The following is a 22,234-nucleotide window of genomic DNA, read 5'->3' on the forward strand; positions in this document are numbered from 1 at the left end:
GTTTGGAATTGTGTTTGAATCATGGAGTGGAAATTAATAAAAATATAACGGCCTTCAATTTTATCTTTCAACGGGTAAACCCAACAAATACAAGTGTGATCATCAATAAAAGTAACAAACCATTTCGTGTGAGTGCAATTAAGAGAGCATGAGGGCCCCTATAAATCAATGTGAATCATAGTAAAAGGTCTGGATGGTTTGTATGTGAATTTTGGAAAGGAATTACGTTGGTGTTTTGCAAGTGCACAAATCTTACACTGAAAATTAGAAGACGTCTTATTTAAACAAATGGAAAAAAATAAACATCTTACGTCTTAAAAATTTGGATGACCCATCCTAGAATGCCATAACAAAATTTCACTATCCCTAGAAACAGATGCAGAATCACAAATAGCAGTTTGACTTTGTTCGCTCATATTCGCCTGCTCAAAGTAGCAGAGTCCCTCACACTCATGGTTCTTTGATTTCTCTGTTGATGAATTTGTGTCATACACTGAGTCTGTCAACACCATTGTCATTACACCATTCCTTGATCTGTCATGTATAAAAGACCACTTAAACTCAAAGGGAGATGCAGAATCACAAATAGCAGTTTGACATTGTTCACTCATATTCGTCTCCTTAAAGTAGTAGAGTCCCTCACACTCTTTAGCAATGTCAATCGTCTTCCCCAATGATAGGTCCTAGAAAACACAGTGAGAGGAAACAAATTTAGCTGAGCAAATGAAATCTTTTGTCAACTGGCTAATGGATAACAAATTGCAAGATAGCCTAGTACGTGTAGGACAAATTCTAGAGTTATAGAGTCAAGAGATTCGAATACTCCCTTTGCCTGCAACAAATGAGAGTGATCCATCTGCAATTTTAACTTTCAAATTTCCAACACTAGGTGAATAGGATGAGAACAGGTGATAGGAATCGGTCATATGAGCAGAGGCACCAGAATCAATTATCCATGGTGATTTGTAATGAGAGACGGTATTTAAGGCTATCAAAAAATTACCTCGGTGGGGTTAAGAACCAAAAGGAATACGTGTAGAAGACTAACCCGATGCTTGAATGGTGGAGAACATTTTATAGAGTTGCTCCAATTGTTTTGGATTAAATGTGCCACTTGAAGTGGAATTATTATTTTTCTCACCTTATGGTTTCTCTGCTGGGTTATCAATAGCAGCTTGGTAGCCACGATTTTTGGGATTCTATCTCGGCTTCCAATCTGCGGGCTTCCCATGTATTTCCCAACAATTATCTTTTGAGTGGCCCGGCTTGCGGTAGTGCTCACACTAGGGTCTTCCTTTTTGCATTCATTGGCTTGTTCCAGTAGGAGTTTCTTTTGAAATGAGGGCAAACATTTCGGGCCCATTGTTTTCGACCAAAATAGGCTCCTTCAACATCACTTTGCGCCGGTTCTCCTCTCGCCTCACCTCCGAGAGAACTTCCCGAGTTGAAGGCAGAGGACGTCGGCCAAGAATCCTCCCTTGCACCTCGTCCAAGTCTCGGTTGAGTTCGGCCAAAAATTCGAAGACTCGTTCATTCTCGAGTCTTTTCTTGTATCGGGCACTGTCTCCAGCGCATTTCTATTCTTCCTCAATGCTCAAGTCGAGTTCTTGCCAAAGATTCATCATCTCCATATTACTGTCTGCGACTTCTCTTTCTCCTTGCCGCATCTGCCATAGCCGAGTTTTGATCTCAAAGATTTGAGAGTAGCTTTCAACGTCTGAGTATGTCTCTCGGACAACATCCTAGACATCTTTCACCGACGGTAGGAACAGATAGGTCTTGTCGATTGAAGGTTTCATGAAGTTCACCAGCCACGCAGTCACCATGGAGTTCTCTGACTTCCACTTTTGCAGAGCTACAGCATCGGTTGAGGTGGGCTTCTTCTTCTTGCCAGTAAGGTAGCCTAACTTTCCTTTGCCGTCAATCACGAGTTTGATTGACTAAGCCCATTCACGGAAATTCTTTCTGTTGTCTCTCCACCAAGAGTGGGAAGGACGAGCTGTCTAACCCATTCGAATTCAAGGTAGAGATGGCTTCAGTCTCACCGTCAAGAGCTTCAGAGGTGCACGACCCTCTGCTGTTGACGGCTCCTGCCATCGTTAACTAGGATTACAGAAACCCTAGCTTTGATACCATGAAATCATAATAGTATTCTATATTTCTTGAATGAATAATTTGTACAAGTCGATACATTATACTTATAATACAATCGATATGCTAAAGATGGAAAGAATCTCCTAAAATAATCTCCTCAATAATAGACAATTCTCTACATAAATATCCCCTAAATCACTCCAAGACACTCGAGATTTCTACATTCCTTAATTATTTTCATGCTCATTTGGAAGTGATAAAAGGGATTGGAGTTTAGATCCTTCTAGGGAATTCTCTTGAAAATATTTTTTTCTCTCACTTGACTACTGACCCTAGTACAGATCCTTTTGCTTTGAAATCTTTGATTTGGAAAACTAAAGCTACCTAAAAAATAAACACTTTTATTTCGACTAGGGTTCTTCGAAGAATTAATGCCAATGATTTGCTTTAGAAGAGAAGGCCTAATAAGGCCCTATCTCCAAATACTTGTATTATTTGTTTATAGAGAGGTGAGACTTGTTCACATATATTTCTTCTTGCCCTTTTGTTTGGGTTGTTTGGAATAAGCTCTTTCGTGTTTTTGACAAAGACTAGGTTTGTGCCTCCACCTTGAAGGCTTTTTGTACCATCATATTTTGGGGTTCTAAAAAAAACAAGAATAGGAAATCCCTGTGGTGAGATGCACTATTATGGCGCTATTATTTGGTTGAACAGGAATGCTAGAATTTTCATAAGAATTGCTACCGCTAATAATTTGCTCTGAAGTAGAATGGTATATTTGTGTCATTGTGGGTGTTGGCTAAAGGATTTTTCCATCATGTTTCTTTCAAAGACCTGGAGCAAGACTAGTTGGCTCTGCTTCATTGAGATGGCTTTCAATTTATGATGAATTTTCGTTGTAATATACTATTATTGATGTAAAAAGAGGATTTCTTATTCTCCTTATTCTACTTTTTTTCTTTTTTTTCTTCTCTTTCTTTTCGATGCACATTCTTCTCTCTTCTAATAAATTACGAAATACAAATAATACAATAAATTAAACAAGTTCTATTATTTTATTTGTTAAAGTCATAAAAATCTAATAAATTAAGACCAACAAGTTATATTGTATATTTATAACCTAAGCCTTAAAATTATAATACATATGTTTCTAAAATTTATCATTAAAAAATTAAAATACTAACAACTAGAACACAACAAAAACTAGAAAGAAAAGAAGGTTGAAGTTGCAAATATAATATTATATATATATATATATATATATATATATCAATTCTTTAATATTATCACAATAAATATCAAATTTTTAACCAATGCATCTCTTGCAAATATTAATAAAAATAAACAGTTTTTGTAGCATTATAGTCCCCATTATAATCTTTCCCATCCCCTCTTCACATAGCTTATCAAGAATGACTTATGAAAGGGGAAAGGAAAGAAAAATGAAAATAAAAAGTAAAAAAAAAAAATACCAATTATGTAGCAATAGTAGGCAGTTGTTATGCAATGGTACCGATCAGCAGCAGCCACCACGGTCGTGAATTTTATTCCAACAAATTAGCACTGTGTAACAATATTGTGAACCCAAAAAACCATAGTGTAGTAGTCGCAGCCACTATTTAAAACCACATTCTAGAGGACGAACATCAAGTCAGCTTCCTACCATCCCATGTCTTAAAAGGCACTATGTGAGCGCCCAGAGAAGAACTTGGGGGTTGGCTCCTGACACCCTTAGACCCCAAAAAATAGAGAGGTGTCTTGGGCTTCCACATGGAATTGGAAGCCTCATGAACGACATTATGGAGTATAGTGTAGCATGTCACTCTCGATGCAAAGGTTAGGATGTGCCTCCGTGATGCTCCTTGGGCTTACCTCAAATGTTACATTCTTATACCAATTAGGCTATCAAGGTATACCAAACCTTTGTCTGCCTATCTCAAAACAGTTCCACTAATAGATCTATCTTACAGATATGTACAGTTACATGAGGATTGTGTGGTTGGGGCAAGAGTCACCTCAGTGCATGTGGGATTTTGAGTACAACAGCCTTACCATTTGACTAATGGCTCCTCGAAAACCATCCGACAACCATCCCAAATGCGATGGGAGTTGTCATACCCACAATGTATGACTACTACTAAATGGATCCACCTTGAGTGTTTCCTTGTATTCGGATGAGTAAAGCTAGACAAGACTTGGAATATTCATGTTGCTGCACATGTTGATGAGACATGGTGTAATCATGTTGCCACACAAGTTGTTGATACTTAGTGTAGTCATATTCCGCACAAGTGTGGCTCCATCAAATATTTGTCATCCCACTACAAAGGTGATTCTTTCAGCCATGGGATTTTATGGTCCTATGACACTTTGCACCACCAAGTAACAAACTCCAATCAAATCCATAACTCCTCCCATCTACTTTGTCCCAGTTTTCAAGCCCAAAGGGCTTACACAAGCCCCTGGAGGGGGCGCAATTTAGATAATAAAATCTATTATGGTGCTCTTAACTAATGCCTTAAGCTTTTGGGTTAAGTAGTCCCTCAATATTTTTTTCGCAAATGCACCAAAGAGAAACAGTCTGGCATCTCTACTTCTCCAATTATTTTTCCTAACCAAATTTCTTTAGTGATTTTCCTAGTCCAATTGTTGTTAGTCCACATACCCATGTCCTTTTCTTTAGCACCCTTGCACATTAACAATACAAAATAGCCTGGAAAGAGCAAATCGCAAACCCTGTTTAATTGAGCTATCATACATACCATGCTGTTCATAAATGTTCTATCCCTCCAATTCTTGAAGGCCTTTTTTGGTTTTCAAGAAACATGCAATTTTTCCATAACAATCTTTGATAAACCCAACACCAAGACCTCCATTCTTCTTTGATTTAGCAATACTCTAGGCTCTAGCTTGCCAGTTAAAGTCCATCTCCCTCCCCTTTATTTTTTCTCCTAACCTTAGCTAGTATGTTGAATAATGACACATAATAGAGGGGTGAGTTCACCATAGTGGGTTTTAAATACGTTAATCTCCTTCCTATTAAAAAATTTTTAACCTTTCAAATAGCAAATATGCCCCAGAGGTTTTCAATGATTGGCTGCCAAGCAATATTGGCTCCCAATGGTAAGCCCAGAAAATAAGGGCACAGTATGGTACCACTTTTTGACAAGTACTTACTTCAAATAAGCACTAAATTGAAGTTAAAAAGATGCATTTATTTCCTAAATAAGAAGTTAAGAAGACAAGAATTTATTAAGGGAAGGAGTAATAATTAGGATTTGCCTATGTGTCTACTTAGGAGTTGTCACCATTTAATTGGATTAGTCTATAGATGATGTGGTAAACCTAATAATTTCTTCTTTTTTTACACACAGAGAGAAGAGAGATACCAAAAGGGGCTGGGGCTTTGCTGCCTTTTTCATCTTTCCTTCACATTGGTAATAATTGTTGCTAATAACAAGTACTAACGAAGAAAGAGATGTCGGTTGAATCAAAAGAAAGTACTGATTTTAAGCATTGATAGAATAAGAAGTGTTTGGTAGCTCATGATTATAACATATTAATACAAGTTGTTAGACTACCACTTTATTTAAAAACTTAAGCCATTCAATTGTGGGTCAACAATATATGTCAAGTTTTAACACTCCCCCACACATGCAGCCTAGTTGCATGTGGAGAGATAAACAAAGACAAATAACACCCAATATGGGAATAATATTGTTTTAAATTGCCATACAGTAAATGCAGGCAACAAGTCTGGAACCCAGGCAAGCAACCACAGCTCTGATACCATGTTAGAGTACACATTACCAAAAAGCTAAAACTGCTAGGTTATATAAGCCAAGAATGTATATCAAACTTTACAAAAAATATTAAATTAAAATAACTTCATATAACTTTTTTATAAATTGATCTCATACGTCACATAAAAATTAAAATGATAGAACATGCATAAAAATTAAAAAAAAAAAAAAAAGGTGCCTTTCTATCCCTAATTTTTAAGTTTACACGTTGGCTCCCAACCTCATTCAATACCAATAGCAAATTCATTCTCTTTGCAACCCAAATTCAGAAAATGCAGAACCAATTGCAATTTCCAATAGAAACATGAGCATGTCTGGCCATGTTCCTGGAAATTACAGATTTGAGAGCAAGTGTGCAAATGTGTGTGTGTGTGTGTGTGTGTGTGAGAGAGAGAGAGAGAGAGAGAGAGAGAGTGAGACAGATCTGTTTCTCTTAAAAAAAATACAGATCAGCAGATTCTAATTTCCAGCAAAAAAAACAGAAATTTGTTCTTAATCCAAAAGAACAAATTCACCTTCTTGTCCATGGAAGGTGCCCACTGCGCCGGGGGAGGGGGGGGGGGAGAGATTTCTCACCCCAAGAGAAAAAAATAGCAGCAGATCACCTTCATTCAGATCTGAATAGCTCAACAATTTTGCACCTTTAAAAATATAAGGGGACAATAAATAAACAAATAAAACAAATTAATTGTAGCTCCAAGCTGGAAGGGACAGAGATGGCAGAGGAGGCATGTTGTACCCGAGAGAGATTAAGATGAGCGTTAGTCAGTTGGAGTAATTTACATGTTCATTCCATCATTTATGTGGAGTTGTAGCTCCTTAGGAGCAGTAACTTTTTTCTAATAGAAAGTTTCATTAATAGGAAAAGAATTTACAAGAGGGAGAATGAGACATCTCCCAAGAAAGATTTGGAACAAAACAAAAATAAACAACTAGGAACAACAAAGAGAGAAGAAAAACAGCCACCATGTTCCTCTAGTCTCTTTGTAACTCCTGAAAAGACCCTCTGAAGAATACTTCCACCAGTTGAGAAGTCCCAAAATATATCCCAGAGTACTTGTGCAAAAGTTCTTTAAAAAAGTGATTTTTTTAGGTACTTAAACTAAAATTAATTGTTCAAAAACTCAACCAAACACCACCCCTTATGTGCAACTACTTATTAAGGGCCGCAAGTGATAAGCAATTCAAGGGAAGAAGAAAAATAAAAATAACAAAACAGTGCCAAGCAAGGGCTTAATTGGCAGCCTCTGCATTTTTCGTCCCAGTCCTCTAGTAGTCTAGCTCTAGAGCTTATCAGCTCACTTGAGCTCCTGCAAGGCAACTTTTAGAAAAGTTTTCACCCTCAGACCAGACAACTGGAAAACATCTCAAGGTCCTCTTGATATTCACCAAATTCTCCCAATCAACAGCAGAAAATCATAGTCTAATCAGCAAATTGGAGATGGCAGATGGTGGAGCTATCCTTCCTAGCCTTCACACATTTTCTGATACATCTGGTTCGTCAAGTAGAATAGGGTGGGAATGGAATAGCGATATATAGAGATATAATTGTTTACAAAGAGAAAAGTGGTGTCATTCCAAGGCAAGTGACCATGCAAAAGTTATTATTCAAACAACATGGAATATATAGAGGAGTATTCCCAAATATCACAATGGGGAATGTCCATACCTATGCCATTCCATCTTGGTTGAAATACCAACTTTAGCATGATCATTTGCTATTTCTTTGTAAACTACTGTATCCCTCTACAATAGCTAATCTATTCCCACCCTATTCCATTCCATGAACCAAATGCAACATTAATCTTTTTCTCTGGCAGCCAAAAAGAGACTATTTAACCCTTCTACCACCATTAGGAAAAGTTAGGGAGACCCCATGGGCAACTCTCGGACGGATTTTCAATGTGCTTGCGGAGCCTGTTGATAATTGTCAACCCTCCATGTACTCTTTAAGTTACTCCAAAAAGAAGCCATTGATGAGAGCAGACAACCACCATAGATGTGCACTCCTGCATCCAATTCCTCCATTTCTGCCTAGAACTATTTTCTCTATCACCACGTGCAAGAGCTGCCAGTTCACACTATCATATGGTTTTTTAAAATTTAGTTTAAATGTCCACCTTTTCCAGCTCTTCTTAAGAAAACCCACCACCTCATTAGCAACCAGCAATGGGGATACCATCCAAAATTTTTCTTCCTTCAACAAGCGTTTAACTGAGTTTCATTAATTAGGTTATGGAACAGCCTTCAGTCTACTGACCAGCACTTCTGAAACCAAATTATAGATACTGTCAATGAGAGTAATTGGCTTAAGTCTTTGAAGCTAGTACGGTTTTCTACTTGAATTAGGGCTGTAAAGGAACAATTAAGGTCCTTTACTGACTTCCCATTTAGATGAATCTCCTCCCAGGAACCCCATCACCTCCCCCTTTACCAAACGCCAGCACTTCTTAAATAAAAAGAAACTATAGCCATCGGGTCTAGATGCTTCATCCCCTTGACATTCCTTGCTACTATGACCTCTTCCTCAGAGAATAGGAGCACCAAATTCCTATTAACAGAATAGGATTTTTGGAGCAGAAAAGTGATTTTTGAAGTAAAAGGAGGATGCAACAGACAGTCGCAACTGTTATTTGGATGTTGTGGATTCTGAAGCAATGGAGGTCTTAGATGGAAAAGTCACCTGGGAGAACTCATCATTAGCTGCCCTCTCTGAAGTAACCACAGTTAATGACTGACCACCTGCACTACCCCTCAAAATTTCTTTTATCCCTCAGTATAAGCCAGAGTATGAAAGAAAGTAGTACTTTTAGCCCTCATTCAGCCAAGTCTACCAGGACTTTGCCTCCATAAGCTCTTCTTCAATCTATACTGCTCCCCAACATCACTTATCATTACCAGTATCTTGCTTTCGTCGTCCTCCTTAAAATTTCTTTATTCCTTCATACCTTCAAAAGCATTCAGTTCCACTTCAACAGCTTTTGTTTTAGCTTCTATCTTATCTTCTAAAAAGGTTATGCTCACACTAGCATCATCATTGTCATCATTATTACCTTGCACTCCAAATTTTAACATTTTCTATGTGGAGAGGCTAGCATGCATGTGCATACACGCAACAAGCGCATGTAAAATAAATCGCTTCTTCACTCGAGCATTCACCTCATTTATGCTTACTTCTTGGTGCAAAGGCTACAAGAGACTTCAGCGCCTTAAAACCGCATCAAGCCCCTAATAACACTGATAAGTAATTAACAAGCATTCACCCAATATTACCAAGTTAATGAGTACTTGAGATTTCCATAAGTTTGCTCTTTTTTGAAATTAAAAAGTGTTCTTTGCGTGTATTTTCATCTGTAGATGCACATTTGAACAATAAAAAATGTCTTCCTTAATACTGGTTCTAACTTCTAACTAAGAAAAGGGAATTCTGAAGAGCCAAACCAAATCGAACTGTGAACAAATTGGTGAGACAGCTCAGTCATTTGGTCTATTAAGTTCCATTCCAATTCTAGTAACAAAGGAACCAAAGAGCTCTAGTTCAATTCTTGGTTCTACCAACGGATTGAACTGATCCATTAACCAAACTGAACCAACATAAAGACCTTAAAACCAAACCAACTCACAGTGACTAAACCAAAACTTAAAAAATAAAATTTATTTGACCCAATCCAAAGTGAATTTTAGTGCCTCGTCTTTGCTAAAGGACTATTATTCACCCTTGACATAAAGTTTTAAAATCTAATGGGAAACCAATCGATATGCTATCCGACAAGCTTTGAATAATATTTATTGGATATCTTAATTAAAGTTATTGGCTGATCACTGTAATAATATCTTAACCAAGTTAACCTACACTAGACTTCCTATTCTTCCAACATTTCTACTGAAAAGTGCATGATGCCATCAAAATATTAGAGCTTGCCAGGGATTACTTAGTATTACAACCATTGGCGGAACAATACAGGTACTGAGTTACCTATTATTAATGGTAAAAGTTACCACATTGCTTTCACTCTTGATTCTGTTACTTCCAAAATAGACATTAAAGCATTTTGAACCACATTATTGCAAATCTGTCGCTTCAAAGTAGCCATTAAACATTTTATGGTCCAGTTCTCATTCCAAATTAACTTTTAAGTAAAAGTAAGAACAAGAACATATGACAAAATTACCAATCACGAGAGGAGCCCCAATCCATCCAGCTGTGCCCCACCTTTCACCAAGGAGAAACCATGCAAAACCAGCACCCCAGACTGGCTCCATCCCATAAATTATTGCAGTTTCTGTGGCTGATACATCCTGCATGGCGGCCATCTATGTAACAAACAATTTGAATTAAAAGACAATTGCAAATACAATCTTCCTATTAATAGAGCTGTAAGAAGAAAAAATTTCAAAAAGATGAAAATGAAGGAGATTTCCCACCAAAGCCAATAGAGTTATTCTTACTTTCTTTGATCCCCACAACCTCTCTTTTCTGCTTGTCAGTTTCAAGCATTTAGGGTCTGTTTGGTATTATTTCTATTTTCTGTTTTCTGTTTTCTGTTTTCTGTTTTCTGTTTTATGTTTTATGTTATATGTTTTCTGTTCTCATCTGTACAATGAAGAGACATAATGAAAACGCATTTGCTTAAACTAAAAACCATATTTTTATGGTTTTAGTTGCTCTATTGCCAGAATAGGTCAATATCCAGAATTAATTTTTTTGGATTAAATTATTCATTTCACACATACTTTTTTAATTAAAATTAAAATTAAATGATTAGATGAATTTGAAATATAGTCATAACAAAAATGTAGGTAAAATTTCAAAGAATTATAAAAAATAATAAAATCCATTTAAAAAATATTTTTACTATTTCAATTGTCATATATAGTAAGAATGTTCTTGTAAAGTGAATTTTGAAATATATGAATAAATTAAAAATGATAATTATAAGTATGAATTAAGTAAAATAATTAAATTAATTTTTATTTTTATTATTGTATTCTTAATTTGTATTGTTTGTTCTTTTATTACCGTAATCATATTTTTTTTAATTGTTATTTGATTGAAAGACAAAAATGTGCATTTTTAATGAAGCTTTTAATTTGTTTTTAGGTTTAGAAATACTAACCTAATAGGTTGTTGGGTTTCAGTTTCTGGTTTTTGTTTCTGATTTTTAATTTTCATTTTTAATTTTTGTTTTCATAATTTTTCACAGTGATACCAAATGACCCATTAAATTTTCAAAGTAAATTTTGAAGAAATTTTTGCTTTCCACCGCCCTCAAAATCAAAATGGCAGTCAATTTTCTTACAATTTCCAACAAAGTTTCCATGAATCATCCAAAATTTATTAAAATCTTGGAATTTTAGCAAATTTTTTTTTGTCAACTGACTATGGAAGAAAATGTTAAAATTGAATTTTGAATTTCAATATCCAAATTGAAATTTCTCCCTTATAAATCTTCTCCTTATTAAAAATAAAGATTATTACAGGAAGGAATTGAACATAGATATTAGCTATAACAATATATTCAATGTTTTATGTCTAAGTCAGTTGTATTTGCATAATAACTAATTTTTACCCAGTTTATGAATTTCTTTATAATAACCGAATATGTTTAATGTGTTAGATAACCACTTAACCTAAAAACTTAAGCTATTAGGTTGTGGGTCAACAATATATATCAAGCTTTAACACTCACCTGCACATGAAAATTGATAACACATGGAGGGATAAACACACGATAAATAACACCACTACAGGGAATATAATAATTTTTTAACCACCACGTAATAAACATGGGCAATGAATCCAGAACCGAGGACCTCTTGGTAACCAACTCTGATACCATTTTAACCACTTTACCTAAATGTTTAAGCTATTAGGTTGTGGGACGACAATGTATATCAAGCTAAAACAATATGTAAAGCCAAAAAACAGTCTTTTTTTCCTTTTTTTTAATTAACTGCAATTGAATCAGCTGCACATTGATCGCTCTCTATTCAATCAATTAAATTTCATTTTCATGTCCAGAGACGGGATGGTTCTTTTTCCTGAGCATTTTGGGCAATTCAAGAACTTGACAAACAAGCAAAAAAGCCCTAAACATTTGAAAATGTTTAACTCTTGCATTATTATGGATATTAACTGTTTATAAAGTCTCATATTAACAGTTTAAATGACATATATTCTTTTTATTAACAGTTCATAAAGTTTCATATAATTGTCTTCTATATTATCAATTTTCTTTTTTATGTCCAGGGACAGGATGGCTCTCAGTTCTTGAGCAAGCTCAAAGACTAAGCGGTAATTGAAAAAGCTACTCAAAAGCTAGACAAACATGCAAAAGAATCCCTATAAATTTGAATGTTTTGCATTATTATGGTTAGTAACAGTCTAAAGTTTCATATTATTAGGAATGAAAAAAATCACATTTCTACTGATTTTCATCCAATTTTAAAATCAAGATCGAATTTGACATTGACATAAAAAATCCCGCATTTTTTAAGCCTCAAAATTTTAGTCAAACTGAAATTTAGAACCTTGGATTCAACACATGAATCAAGCCTATTGAAGAAGAGGAAAGATAAAACCAGACAACAAGCATACTAATATTGCAGTTCTATTTACATGTAGCATCAAAAATTATATATATCACACCACCACCCCCACCTCTCCAAATATGAAGGCCACTTACGAGAAACATCCTCATTTATACTTCTGTCAAAAAAAGCAATACCAATTACTTATTGAAAAGCGGGGTAAAAGAGGATAACCATGCAGTCAAAAATTAAAACAACTGAAGTATCCCCATCAACTATTTCTGAAAGTCAAATTGACAGGAAAACAATGTTTCTATCCCTCAAACAAGCACAAGCTTCTCGCAATCAGAACGATTTCAAAAATTGAAGCACTGAAAGAATATTTCAGTCAATCTCCTTCAAATTTGTGCTATTAATAGCACAAGCATGGAAAACAATAATTAGGATCACACTTGCAGTACACACATTACCAAACACATGGAATAGTGAAGGAAGATGGTAAGGAGATGCCAAAAGCAACCATTTCAATTATAATGTTATATTGATTGGAACAATTAAAAGAAAGTAGGCACTGAAACAGGATTCACCTAAAAATAAGGTGGCCTACAGGACGTGGAGAACTGCATTCAGGGTGCTCTCAATAATCCATATAGAGAGAGGTTAGGGGAAATAGCCGTGTAATGACAACAAAAAAGTTGCCTTCATAGCAAGACAATCACAAATCCACAAGGCATCCAACACAGGATGCGTGCAACTCCACAATGACAAAGAAGCACCCACACAACTCTTAAAATAGCAGGGGGGAAAGGCAGAAAGATCAGGCTAATCTTGGTATCTGCCGAAGCCCAATTTTGACTCAGAGCTTTTTATAGTAATAGATGGGCTTAAAAGAGGTTTAAGCCCTTCTAGGGAGCTTTGGCTGCAATTTAGAGCCTTTCAGTCTCTTAGAACCTCTTGGAACCTCTCAGGACCTCTCAAAACCACTCAGGGCTTCTTAGAGCCTCTCAAGGCCTCTCAGAGCCTCTCAAGGCCTCTTTGGGCTTCTCTGGGCCTCAATAAGGGTAATGGAGGGGCTTCTTGCAGATTTAAATATGCATTATTGGGCCCCAAGAGCTCAGAAGCATCTTTTTAGCCCTAAGAGGCAAGGAGGTAATTATCCTTGCACCAAGGACACTCTAGGAATTAGCATATTTTCTAAGAGGAGCCCCAGCTCCCTCTTTCCTATAAGAGGAGCTAGGGATAAGAGGCACAAGAAGGAGCTTACGTAAAAGAAAAACGAGAGAAAGCTAGAGGAAAAAAATAAAAGAAGAGAGAGAAAGAGAAGGGGAGAGAGTACGTAGAAAAAAAGACACAAGAGAGCAATAGTGCTTACATATACAAGCACAAGAAAAAAAAAAGAGTAGGAACTCAGGTAAAAAAGGAGAGAGAAAGAGAAGAAGAGAAGGGAGGAGGCACGGCAAGAAGGAAGAAGAGGACGAACCCATGTTGCCTGCGGGTATAGTAAATAAATCCCAACAATCTTGACGAAAGAATCAAGAGAAGGCGGTATAAGGTAGGTTTTCTTCAACTATCTTTGATATATACTTCGATATAGGGCTGTGCTCACGTAGCCTTAATCATTATTATTTTAGGGATCTTTGATAAATCATGTTTACAATTTCATACATGATGCCCTATATTGGCTCACTTCTTGGCTTTCTTAAAATCCTGTCTATTGGCTGTACGTTGTTTATTTTTTTGAGAACATGTGGTGTTGATGAAAGGTTTGATCATGGCTGTGATTGGTGAAGGCAGCCGTGGTGGTTGCAACTTGCTTCAACAAGGTTAGCTGTTGCAAACAGCAGCAATATGGCTGTGGGTAGGGAGTATTTGCAGCAGGTGAGAGGCTAGAATACAGTGCCAATAGCGTGCAAGGGCTGTTGCAAGATTGGGGCTGATTGCAGTAGGAGCAGCTGCTGCAAACAGCAGCAGCAGCCGCAGGTTGGGGGCCTTTTAAGTGGTAGGCAGCAGGTTAGCATCCAGGAGTTAGGAGCAAAGAGGGAAGCTAGGGTTTCCAAGGAAACATAGCTGTGTTGGCAAGGCTAAGGGATGTTTGGGGGTTCGGTTGAGGGAGATAGGGGCCGCTGTCGCCATAACAGCTGCTGCTGCGGTTTGGGATTGTCTAGGGCAGCAGGAAGCGTGATGAAGCTCGGGGGGATGGCGGCTAGGGTCTACTTGCTGCATGGGGGATTGAAGATGGCTTAAGTGTGTGCAGCTGTAATGATAAGGAGGCTAGGGCTTGGGGGTTCTTGGTGGCTATGGCAGAAAGGGCTGCACGTTTAGATTGGTGATGGGGTTGCAGCTATTGGTGGGCTGCAAGGGCTTCTTATGAAACCCTAATTTTTGTACGGAAGAAGATGTTAAGGGTCATGTTAGCCAAGCAATTTTCCTAAGCCATCTCATTGTTCTACATGCTTAGCACTATATATTGTTGCACCATTTTTTAATTCCTTCTAAAGGCACCCTTGACTTATTGTACTTTGATTGATTCATTGTATTTTACGGTCTTGAATGGATAGGATTCATGTCTTGTCTTTGATTGCTCAATGTTTTATCATTTTTAACGAACTCGCTTTGTTTTCTAATGGTTGTTCCAAATGAGGGTTCTTTTAAATTCCTTTTGGATGTATGAAAATGGATCAATAAGACAGAATGGTAAAAGAGAGAAGCATGGAGAATCATCTCTTTGTCAAATATTGTAGCATACTTGAGCGTAATGATATATCGAAGGTCTCTTGTATGTTGAAGGCCCTCATCAAGATGGAATGTGATCCAAGTAAGTATTATCAATGACATAGGGTCTAGTGCAAAATTTGAAGGTATGGTTATTAACGATGACAAGATTGCTCATGCATGTTGTTAATGGTGTCAAATTGCTCATACATGCTTGTTATTGACGTTAAAATTGCACCTACATGCTTATCAATGATCCTCATTTGCCCACATTCCCTAATATTGCATTATGTGTCTCCAAGGGTAGTTCAGGACTTCTCAACCCAGCTAATAATGGGATGATAAGGGAGATCTCACCATATGGTGAACTCTCTCTTCTCAACCCTAGGAAAGGGACAAGTGCTCTCCCTTAAGCCTGTATGGGTGAATGAAAGTCAATGATTGCATCACAGGACTAAGAAGTCAAGGGCAAACTTGGAATTCCAATTCTCAAAAAAACATTCATTTGCCAAAAGTCCAACCAAATTCTCTCTCTATAGCCAATGATGAGTTTAGAAAGTTTTCAAAAACCTTTCCAGCTTTGTCAAGTATTTCTACTCAAAATAGGAAATTTCCCTTTCTCTTTTTCAAAAATGCCAAATCTCTCTCTCATAAATATCGATTGCCCAATCAAAGATACTCTATCCATCAATTAAAAACCTTGATTGTCAATTAGGGATTTTCAAATCTTCAATTAGAGGATTGACTCCAATCAGTCATTAAAACTCTGATTGTCAATTAGGGATTTTCAAATCTTCAATTAGAGGGTTGACTCCAATCAAACATTAAAATCCTGATTGTCAAATAGGGATTTTCAAATCTTCAATTAAAGGGTTGACTTCAATCAGATAGTAAAACCTTGATTGTCAATTAGGGACTTTCAAATTTTTAATTAGAGGGTAGACCCCAATCAAACATTAAATCCCTAATTGTAAATTAAGGATTTTCAAATCTTCAATTAGAGGGTTGGCTTCAATCAAAAATTTAGAGGGTCGACCTCAATCAAACATTTAAACTCTAATTATCAATAGGGATTTTCAAATCTTCAATTAAAGAGTTAACTCAATCACACCATTAAAACTCTAATTGTTAATCAGGAGATTTTCAAACCTTCATTAATGATTGACTCCAACCACATTCCAATCCATATTGCCAATCAAAATACTTTTGCAAATCCATTAATGATTGATTGACTTCAACTCTCCATTAAAATTTGATGTCAATCAGGAAATTTCCTACCCTGTCGGCATTAAACTCTCTAATTTCAATCATGGGATTGAGACCACAATTTCCATCAATTCAAAATTCAACTAATAATGCCATCCACCTCATCTAGTCCTTGATTGAAATAAGATATTTTGATGTTGACTTTCTCCAAATCTTAATTTCCAAGGAACGAGTCATCTTTGAATTTACTCATGGCAATCAATCAAAACTTTGTTTTCACATCTTTTACTTCATATTTTCAAAATTTAGGGTTATCTGAGGCCAAACCCCTTTACAATTTCTTTTCTCAATTTGGATACACAGTTACACACAGGTAGCAGTAACCGTTCTTAGTATGGGCATTGGTAGGGTGTTGGTTGGCTAATCTCTCTTAGAATGGTTAGTCTACCACCTTCTATACATACAAGAGTACTCCCGAACCCTTATTCTCTATGTCATAGACCTTTTAAAGTTTTTTCCTTTGTTTTCCCTAAACAACAATAATAATAAAGGTGGCGACTCTGTAATTTCAATCTTTGTATCTTCTCAAAGTCTTATACACACCCCTTTTAACTTTTCTTGTTTGAGGGATCACCATGCAAAAGCACATCCCATCTGTTGGCACACCCCCCCAAACTAGAATCCGGTGTCGACAATATCAAAGACAATGTAAGTATGGTCCTAAGAAGTTAATAGGTTTGCCTATAAATAAAGAAATAGGAAGTGTTATTAGAACAAATTTAGATACCATTTGGTAGTACTCAAAAAAAACTTCTTGTACCACTTATCACTTGAAATAATTGCTTGTGTAAAAAAATATTGTTTGGCATGTTCCAAACAAAGTGTTTATTCAAAAGTTCCAAAAAAGAACCACCTTTTTTTAAGTGGCTTTTGAGAAGCAAAGAATGATTGCTTTTTGCCACGTAAAAGTAGGTTGTGTTGATGCATGGGGGCAATTCTATAGCATTGCTATTAACATAAATTGTTATTAACCGTACATCATTTTATTATGTATAGTAATATATTTTTTTGCTAATTAGAAGATAATGATGATAAATTATATTAATTATAATAATTTACTTTTTATTTTAATTAATATTATTATTAACATAATTTAATAAATTGTTATGTATTATAATAAATTATTGTTAATCAAAATAATAATGATGAATTAGATTAATAATCAGATCCTACTTTTAGAAACAACCAAACAGTTTTACGACTTTGAGCACCTTTCTATTCAGCACTTATTATCAGCACATAAAATTAAGCAGTTTCTTCAATTCAGCACTTTACATAAGCAGCTTCAAACTATCCCTTAGATATGTACCTCAAAGACCAATAATCACACATGACAAGAATAAAAAGGCTCAGGGCATGAGTAGAAGTTTGTGAAAAAGACATGACGTGTCATGAGTAACCAAAAACTTTTTCCGTGGAGTAGGTTGGAGGAGGGGATTTGGTGTCACCAATCCAGACTGTCAAAAGATTCAAAAGTGTTTTGTAGTTGGTTTGAGTTTTAAAAGCATTTGAAAAAAAAAAACAAAATAAATAAATAAAACAAAACAAAACAGTAGCAAAATTAAGCAAGGGGAAAAACTCTTCACCAAGAATAGTACCTCAATCCACAAGCATAATCCAGTCGAGAATATGCCTGTGTAAAGCACCGGTATCCATGGAAATGTACACATCCAGTTCCAAAACATTGTCCATGTCCAAGTTGATGGAATGCAAACTTGGGTGGTGCCAAAACAGCCTCCAATGACATACCACACTGTTGATAAAAGAGCAATAACGGATACCTGGAGAAACAAAAAACATTTATTAAAAATGCATGAAGACTAATAAGCTACATAAATTAAAACATCACATTGAATTATGAACTAAAACGGAGAAAAAGGGAGGGGGGGCTTGTAGCTCATTCATGAGTCATGATCAATAAACAGACCTCATATCCAATGAGCGGTAAGAAGTTTTCTTTATTTGTACTTCTTGAAATATGCTCGGTTCTAAGCATATGGACACCAAAAAAAACAGCACTAAAGAAGTTCAACAGATCTCCAACCTGAATGAGAATAATGCAGAATGCTGAATAAATAAATGACTACTCATACTCAATTATGCATAACACATTCTCCATTAAGTCCTGCTTGGATCATCATAATTTGGATAGAAACAACCAAAAAGATACCAAGACACACTTACACTGGGAGGAGATCCACTGGATTCCAGCATAGCAACTCCTAAGATAGACATGAAAGCTCCTAACCAGGTACGCGAAGACACCGTTGCTCCTAGCAAACCATCCAGAAAGGGAACCACAATTACCTGCTCAAACGAACCAAAACCTTTAAAAAATCACAAAAGAAAAAAAAAATTTGCACTCCATAAAAATTATGAATGCACATGAGCCTATGAGGAGCGTACAGTTAATGCAGAAATAAATGATGCCCGTCCAGCATCAGATGTAAGCAGTCCAAGTGCCTGCATAAGGTATCCTAAACTGACCCATAAACCGAGCTCGATCCCTGCATTACGGGTCCGAGCATCACCCCGTGCTTGGAATACAAATGGTATAAATGGAATGGCTGACACAGCGAAACGCACAACAGTGAATAGCGCTGGGTCTGTTATCGCTTCAACCTCTTTCACAACTGGAATATTACTAGCTACAAGATGAAACGAATTGATCTTTAAAACTGTGATCCATGCACAGCTCTACCTGCAATCATACAAAGATTTACGCAAGCACATGCACACACGCATGCACACAATCACACACACAGATGCACACACAAACAGGCACCCACACTTTAAGATTTTGGTGACTGATAAACATAATAACTAGAAGGCAATGTGTGAACTACTGCTATTGTAAAGAGGTACATCTCAAGTACGTACTAGCAATTATGTCGTGAGCCATGTTTCTGTCATGGACCTTTCCCAAAGGTCTTTCACTAGCCAATGTCAGATCATTTTCCTTTTCTATTAGAGTCTAGCAAGATCAAATGGGATTTGTTCCATTTATATTTGAAAATATGTGCCCCGAACAAAAGTCCGTTCAGTCATTGATTCGGAGTGTTTGGAGTGAAAATGTTGATAAAAGATGGGAAGAGTATGTTTTCTGAAAAACTAATTTTGAAGCCTTTGGGGGTATCAGGGATAAGAAAAGTAGCATTTTAGGTAAGCTTGATTTGTTGCATAGGAATGAAGAAGATGGGGATCTTTTGGAGTGTGATAAAGATAAGAGGATATTATTGATAAATGAGTTAAAGGAGGCAGTCTTTAGGAAAATGAGGAATTGGAGGCAAAGGATGAAATTTAAATGGGTAGAGAAAATGAAAATAATTCAAACTTTTTCCATAGGTTGGCTAGTGCTAAAAGAGGAGAGGGAACATGATTCGGGAATAGGAACTTAGGAGAGGTGAGGTTATTACTGATTCTTGTTTGATATCTGAGGCAATTACAGATTCTTTTCTACTTTGTTTACTGAGGAGAATAATGTGTGAGAGTTTGGAGTGGAGTCCTACTTTTAGTGACCAAATGAGGTGGTTGGAAAGGTCATTTGAGGAATGTGAGGTTAACGTGGTTATGTTTAGGATTAAGGGGGGGCAAGGCTCTAGTTCCAGAAGGGTTTCATATGGCTTTCTTTCATGATTACTGAGATGTGGTTAAGAGGGATTTAATGAAGAATTTCAACAAATTCTATTTTAATGGGGTTTTAGGAAAACGTATTACCTCAACTTTCATCACAGTGGTGCCTAAGAAGAATAAGTTTGCTAAAGTTGAAGATTTCCGGCCTACTAGTATGGTGACTAGTGTGTATAGTATCATTGCAAAGGTTCTATGGTTCTACCCGATAGGTTGCGTTATGTAATATGGATACTATTTTGGAGGCTGAAAGTGCTTTTGTGGGGGGGGGGGGGGGGGAGGGGAACATGCAGAATGTGGATGCTCTTTTAGTAGTAAATGAGGTTGTTGAGGATGTTTGTAGAAGGATAGAAAAGGGCGTTGTTTTTAAATAGGACTTCGAAAGGCTTATTACTAAGTTAGTTGGAACTTTCTTGACAAAATCATTCTAGGAAGAAGTTTGGAGACAGGTGGCCAACTTGGCCGAGGTGGTGTTTATCTAACGCCTCTTTCTTAGTCATACTAATGGGGAGCCTAAATGGTTAGGCAAGGAAATCCTCTTCTTCCTTTCCTATTCATTCTTGTAGAAGTCTTTTTAAATTTGCTATCTTGCAATTGTTCAAGAGGGTATCTAATTTAAAAATAAATTTGGGGAAGAGTGGGATAACATGTATTATCGGGTGTTTTAGATCTTTGGATTTGTCCTCTTTATATGGGTGTAGTATTCTTGATTGGCCTTTGATTTATTTAGGAATGCCTCTAGGTGGTAATACTAAGACAATGGGGTTTTGGATCATGTAATGGAGGTGTCCCAGAAGTTGGATGGAAGGAGGAGGCTTTTATTTTTTCTGGTTGAGCATGCGACATGTATCTGGGCATATCTTGCTGGTGTCCATCTCCATTTCTTATCTATTTTTAGAATTCTTTGAGGTGTAGCCACAAATATTGAGAAAGTCCTGAGAGTTTTCCTATGGTCTAGAATGGGGGAGAATAAAGATCATTTGGCTAATTGGGAGGTTGTTTGTGGGTCTAAAAAGGAAGGGGTTCAAGTCTTGGAAAGTTGGTGCCTAAGAAGATTTCTTTAACGTGTAAATGGTGTTTTCCTGCTGGCAAGTAATAATAAATAGATTTGGCTTGTAGGATAATGGATGGGTGCTATTTTGGGGTTGAAATGTTTTTGTGGAGTCCTTGGAAGGGTGTTCACCATTATATCCTCCGTTAGTCCTTACACTAAATTTATTACAGGTAATGGGTATAGTATTCGATTTTGGGAAGACATTTGGGTGGGGGACTCTTACAATTTGCACTTCTTTTCCTTGTCTACATAGAATGTCCTCTTTGCACAATAAATCTACTTCTTCATTTTTACATATTAAAAGGGGAGGAAGTCACATAAGATTTGTAGGGCTCTTAACAATATGGAGGTGTTGGAGCTAACCTCTTTTTTATGTTTGTTGGAGGGTAGTCTTCCATCTGAAAGGAGGGACTATCGTTCGTGGGTTCTTGAATCTTCAGGGGATACTTGTAAATCTTTTTTTGAGTGAAAATCAAGCCGCTGTTCAAATTATTTCAAACCCTTCTTCATGAGAGGACAAAAACATACATTGAAATTAACTGTCATTTTGTTCAAGAAAACCTTGGAGGAAAGCTAATTGCAAGTACTCAAGTCAAGAGAAGTCTGAAATCTGAATATCAGTTGGCTTTTTGGTTTATTAAGTACTTAGAGGGGCCTCAAATTAAGTTCATTTGCAACAAGCTATAAGCATATGATATATATGCCCCAGCTTGATGTGGAGCATTACACTACAGGTTAGCATATTAGTAAAAGCATTACCATAATATCATCATTTATTGAACATGGATGTATTATAAACAGAATAAAAGTACTTATAATTCAGTGGTTCTCCAGTTATCACAATTCCATTCTTCAACACTCATTTGTTCAGAAAATTCAAAGAACTGACTGAGACAGATATACACAATGATTAGATATTTAAATTGAAGGAATGCAGGCAATTTCACAAGTAAACTGTAAAAAATTTGTCAAAATGCAATCTATAATAATCCACTCTAAACTGTTACAAAATCGTACCCTGTATCACAGTAAATCTGCTTACACCATCAATGGTGTAGTGATTGTAATATGGAAATAAACTAATGGCAAGGATCAGTTGAATGCAAAAATAAAACAAAGGAGAAAAGTAAAGAATATTCGAAAG

At 36.4% G+C, this 22,234-nt stretch overlaps 1 protein-coding gene across 4 annotated transcripts in view; it reads right to left on the reverse strand.

Moving 5' to 3' along the window:
* LOC131153566 (uncharacterized) overlaps positions 1-22,234 on the reverse strand; it is a 48,618-nt gene that overhangs the window by 14,106 nt on the left and 12,278 nt on the right. Inside the window, exons 2-6 of one of the 4 annotated variants that reach the window (XM_058105956.1) lie at positions 18,813-19,054; positions 18,591-18,713; positions 18,334-18,450; positions 18,005-18,187; positions 10,070-10,211 (exon numbers count right to left, since the gene is read on the reverse strand). In XM_058105956.1, the coding sequence (XP_057961939.1) occupies positions 10,070-10,211; positions 18,005-18,187; positions 18,334-18,450; positions 18,591-18,713; positions 18,813-19,054 (807 nt within the window). The remainder of the gene's footprint in view (positions 1-10,069; positions 10,212-18,004; positions 18,188-18,333; positions 18,451-18,590; positions 18,714-18,812; positions 19,055-22,234) is intronic. The other 3 variants (XM_058105957.1, XM_058105958.1, XM_058105959.1) reach the window with 3 other exon arrangements.

This window comes from Malania oleifera, chromosome 4 (genome assembly GCF_029873635.1).
Source record: "Malania oleifera isolate guangnan ecotype guangnan chromosome 4, ASM2987363v1, whole genome shotgun sequence".
In the NCBI taxonomy this organism is placed as follows: domain Eukaryota; kingdom Viridiplantae; phylum Streptophyta; class Magnoliopsida; order Santalales; family Ximeniaceae; genus Malania; species Malania oleifera.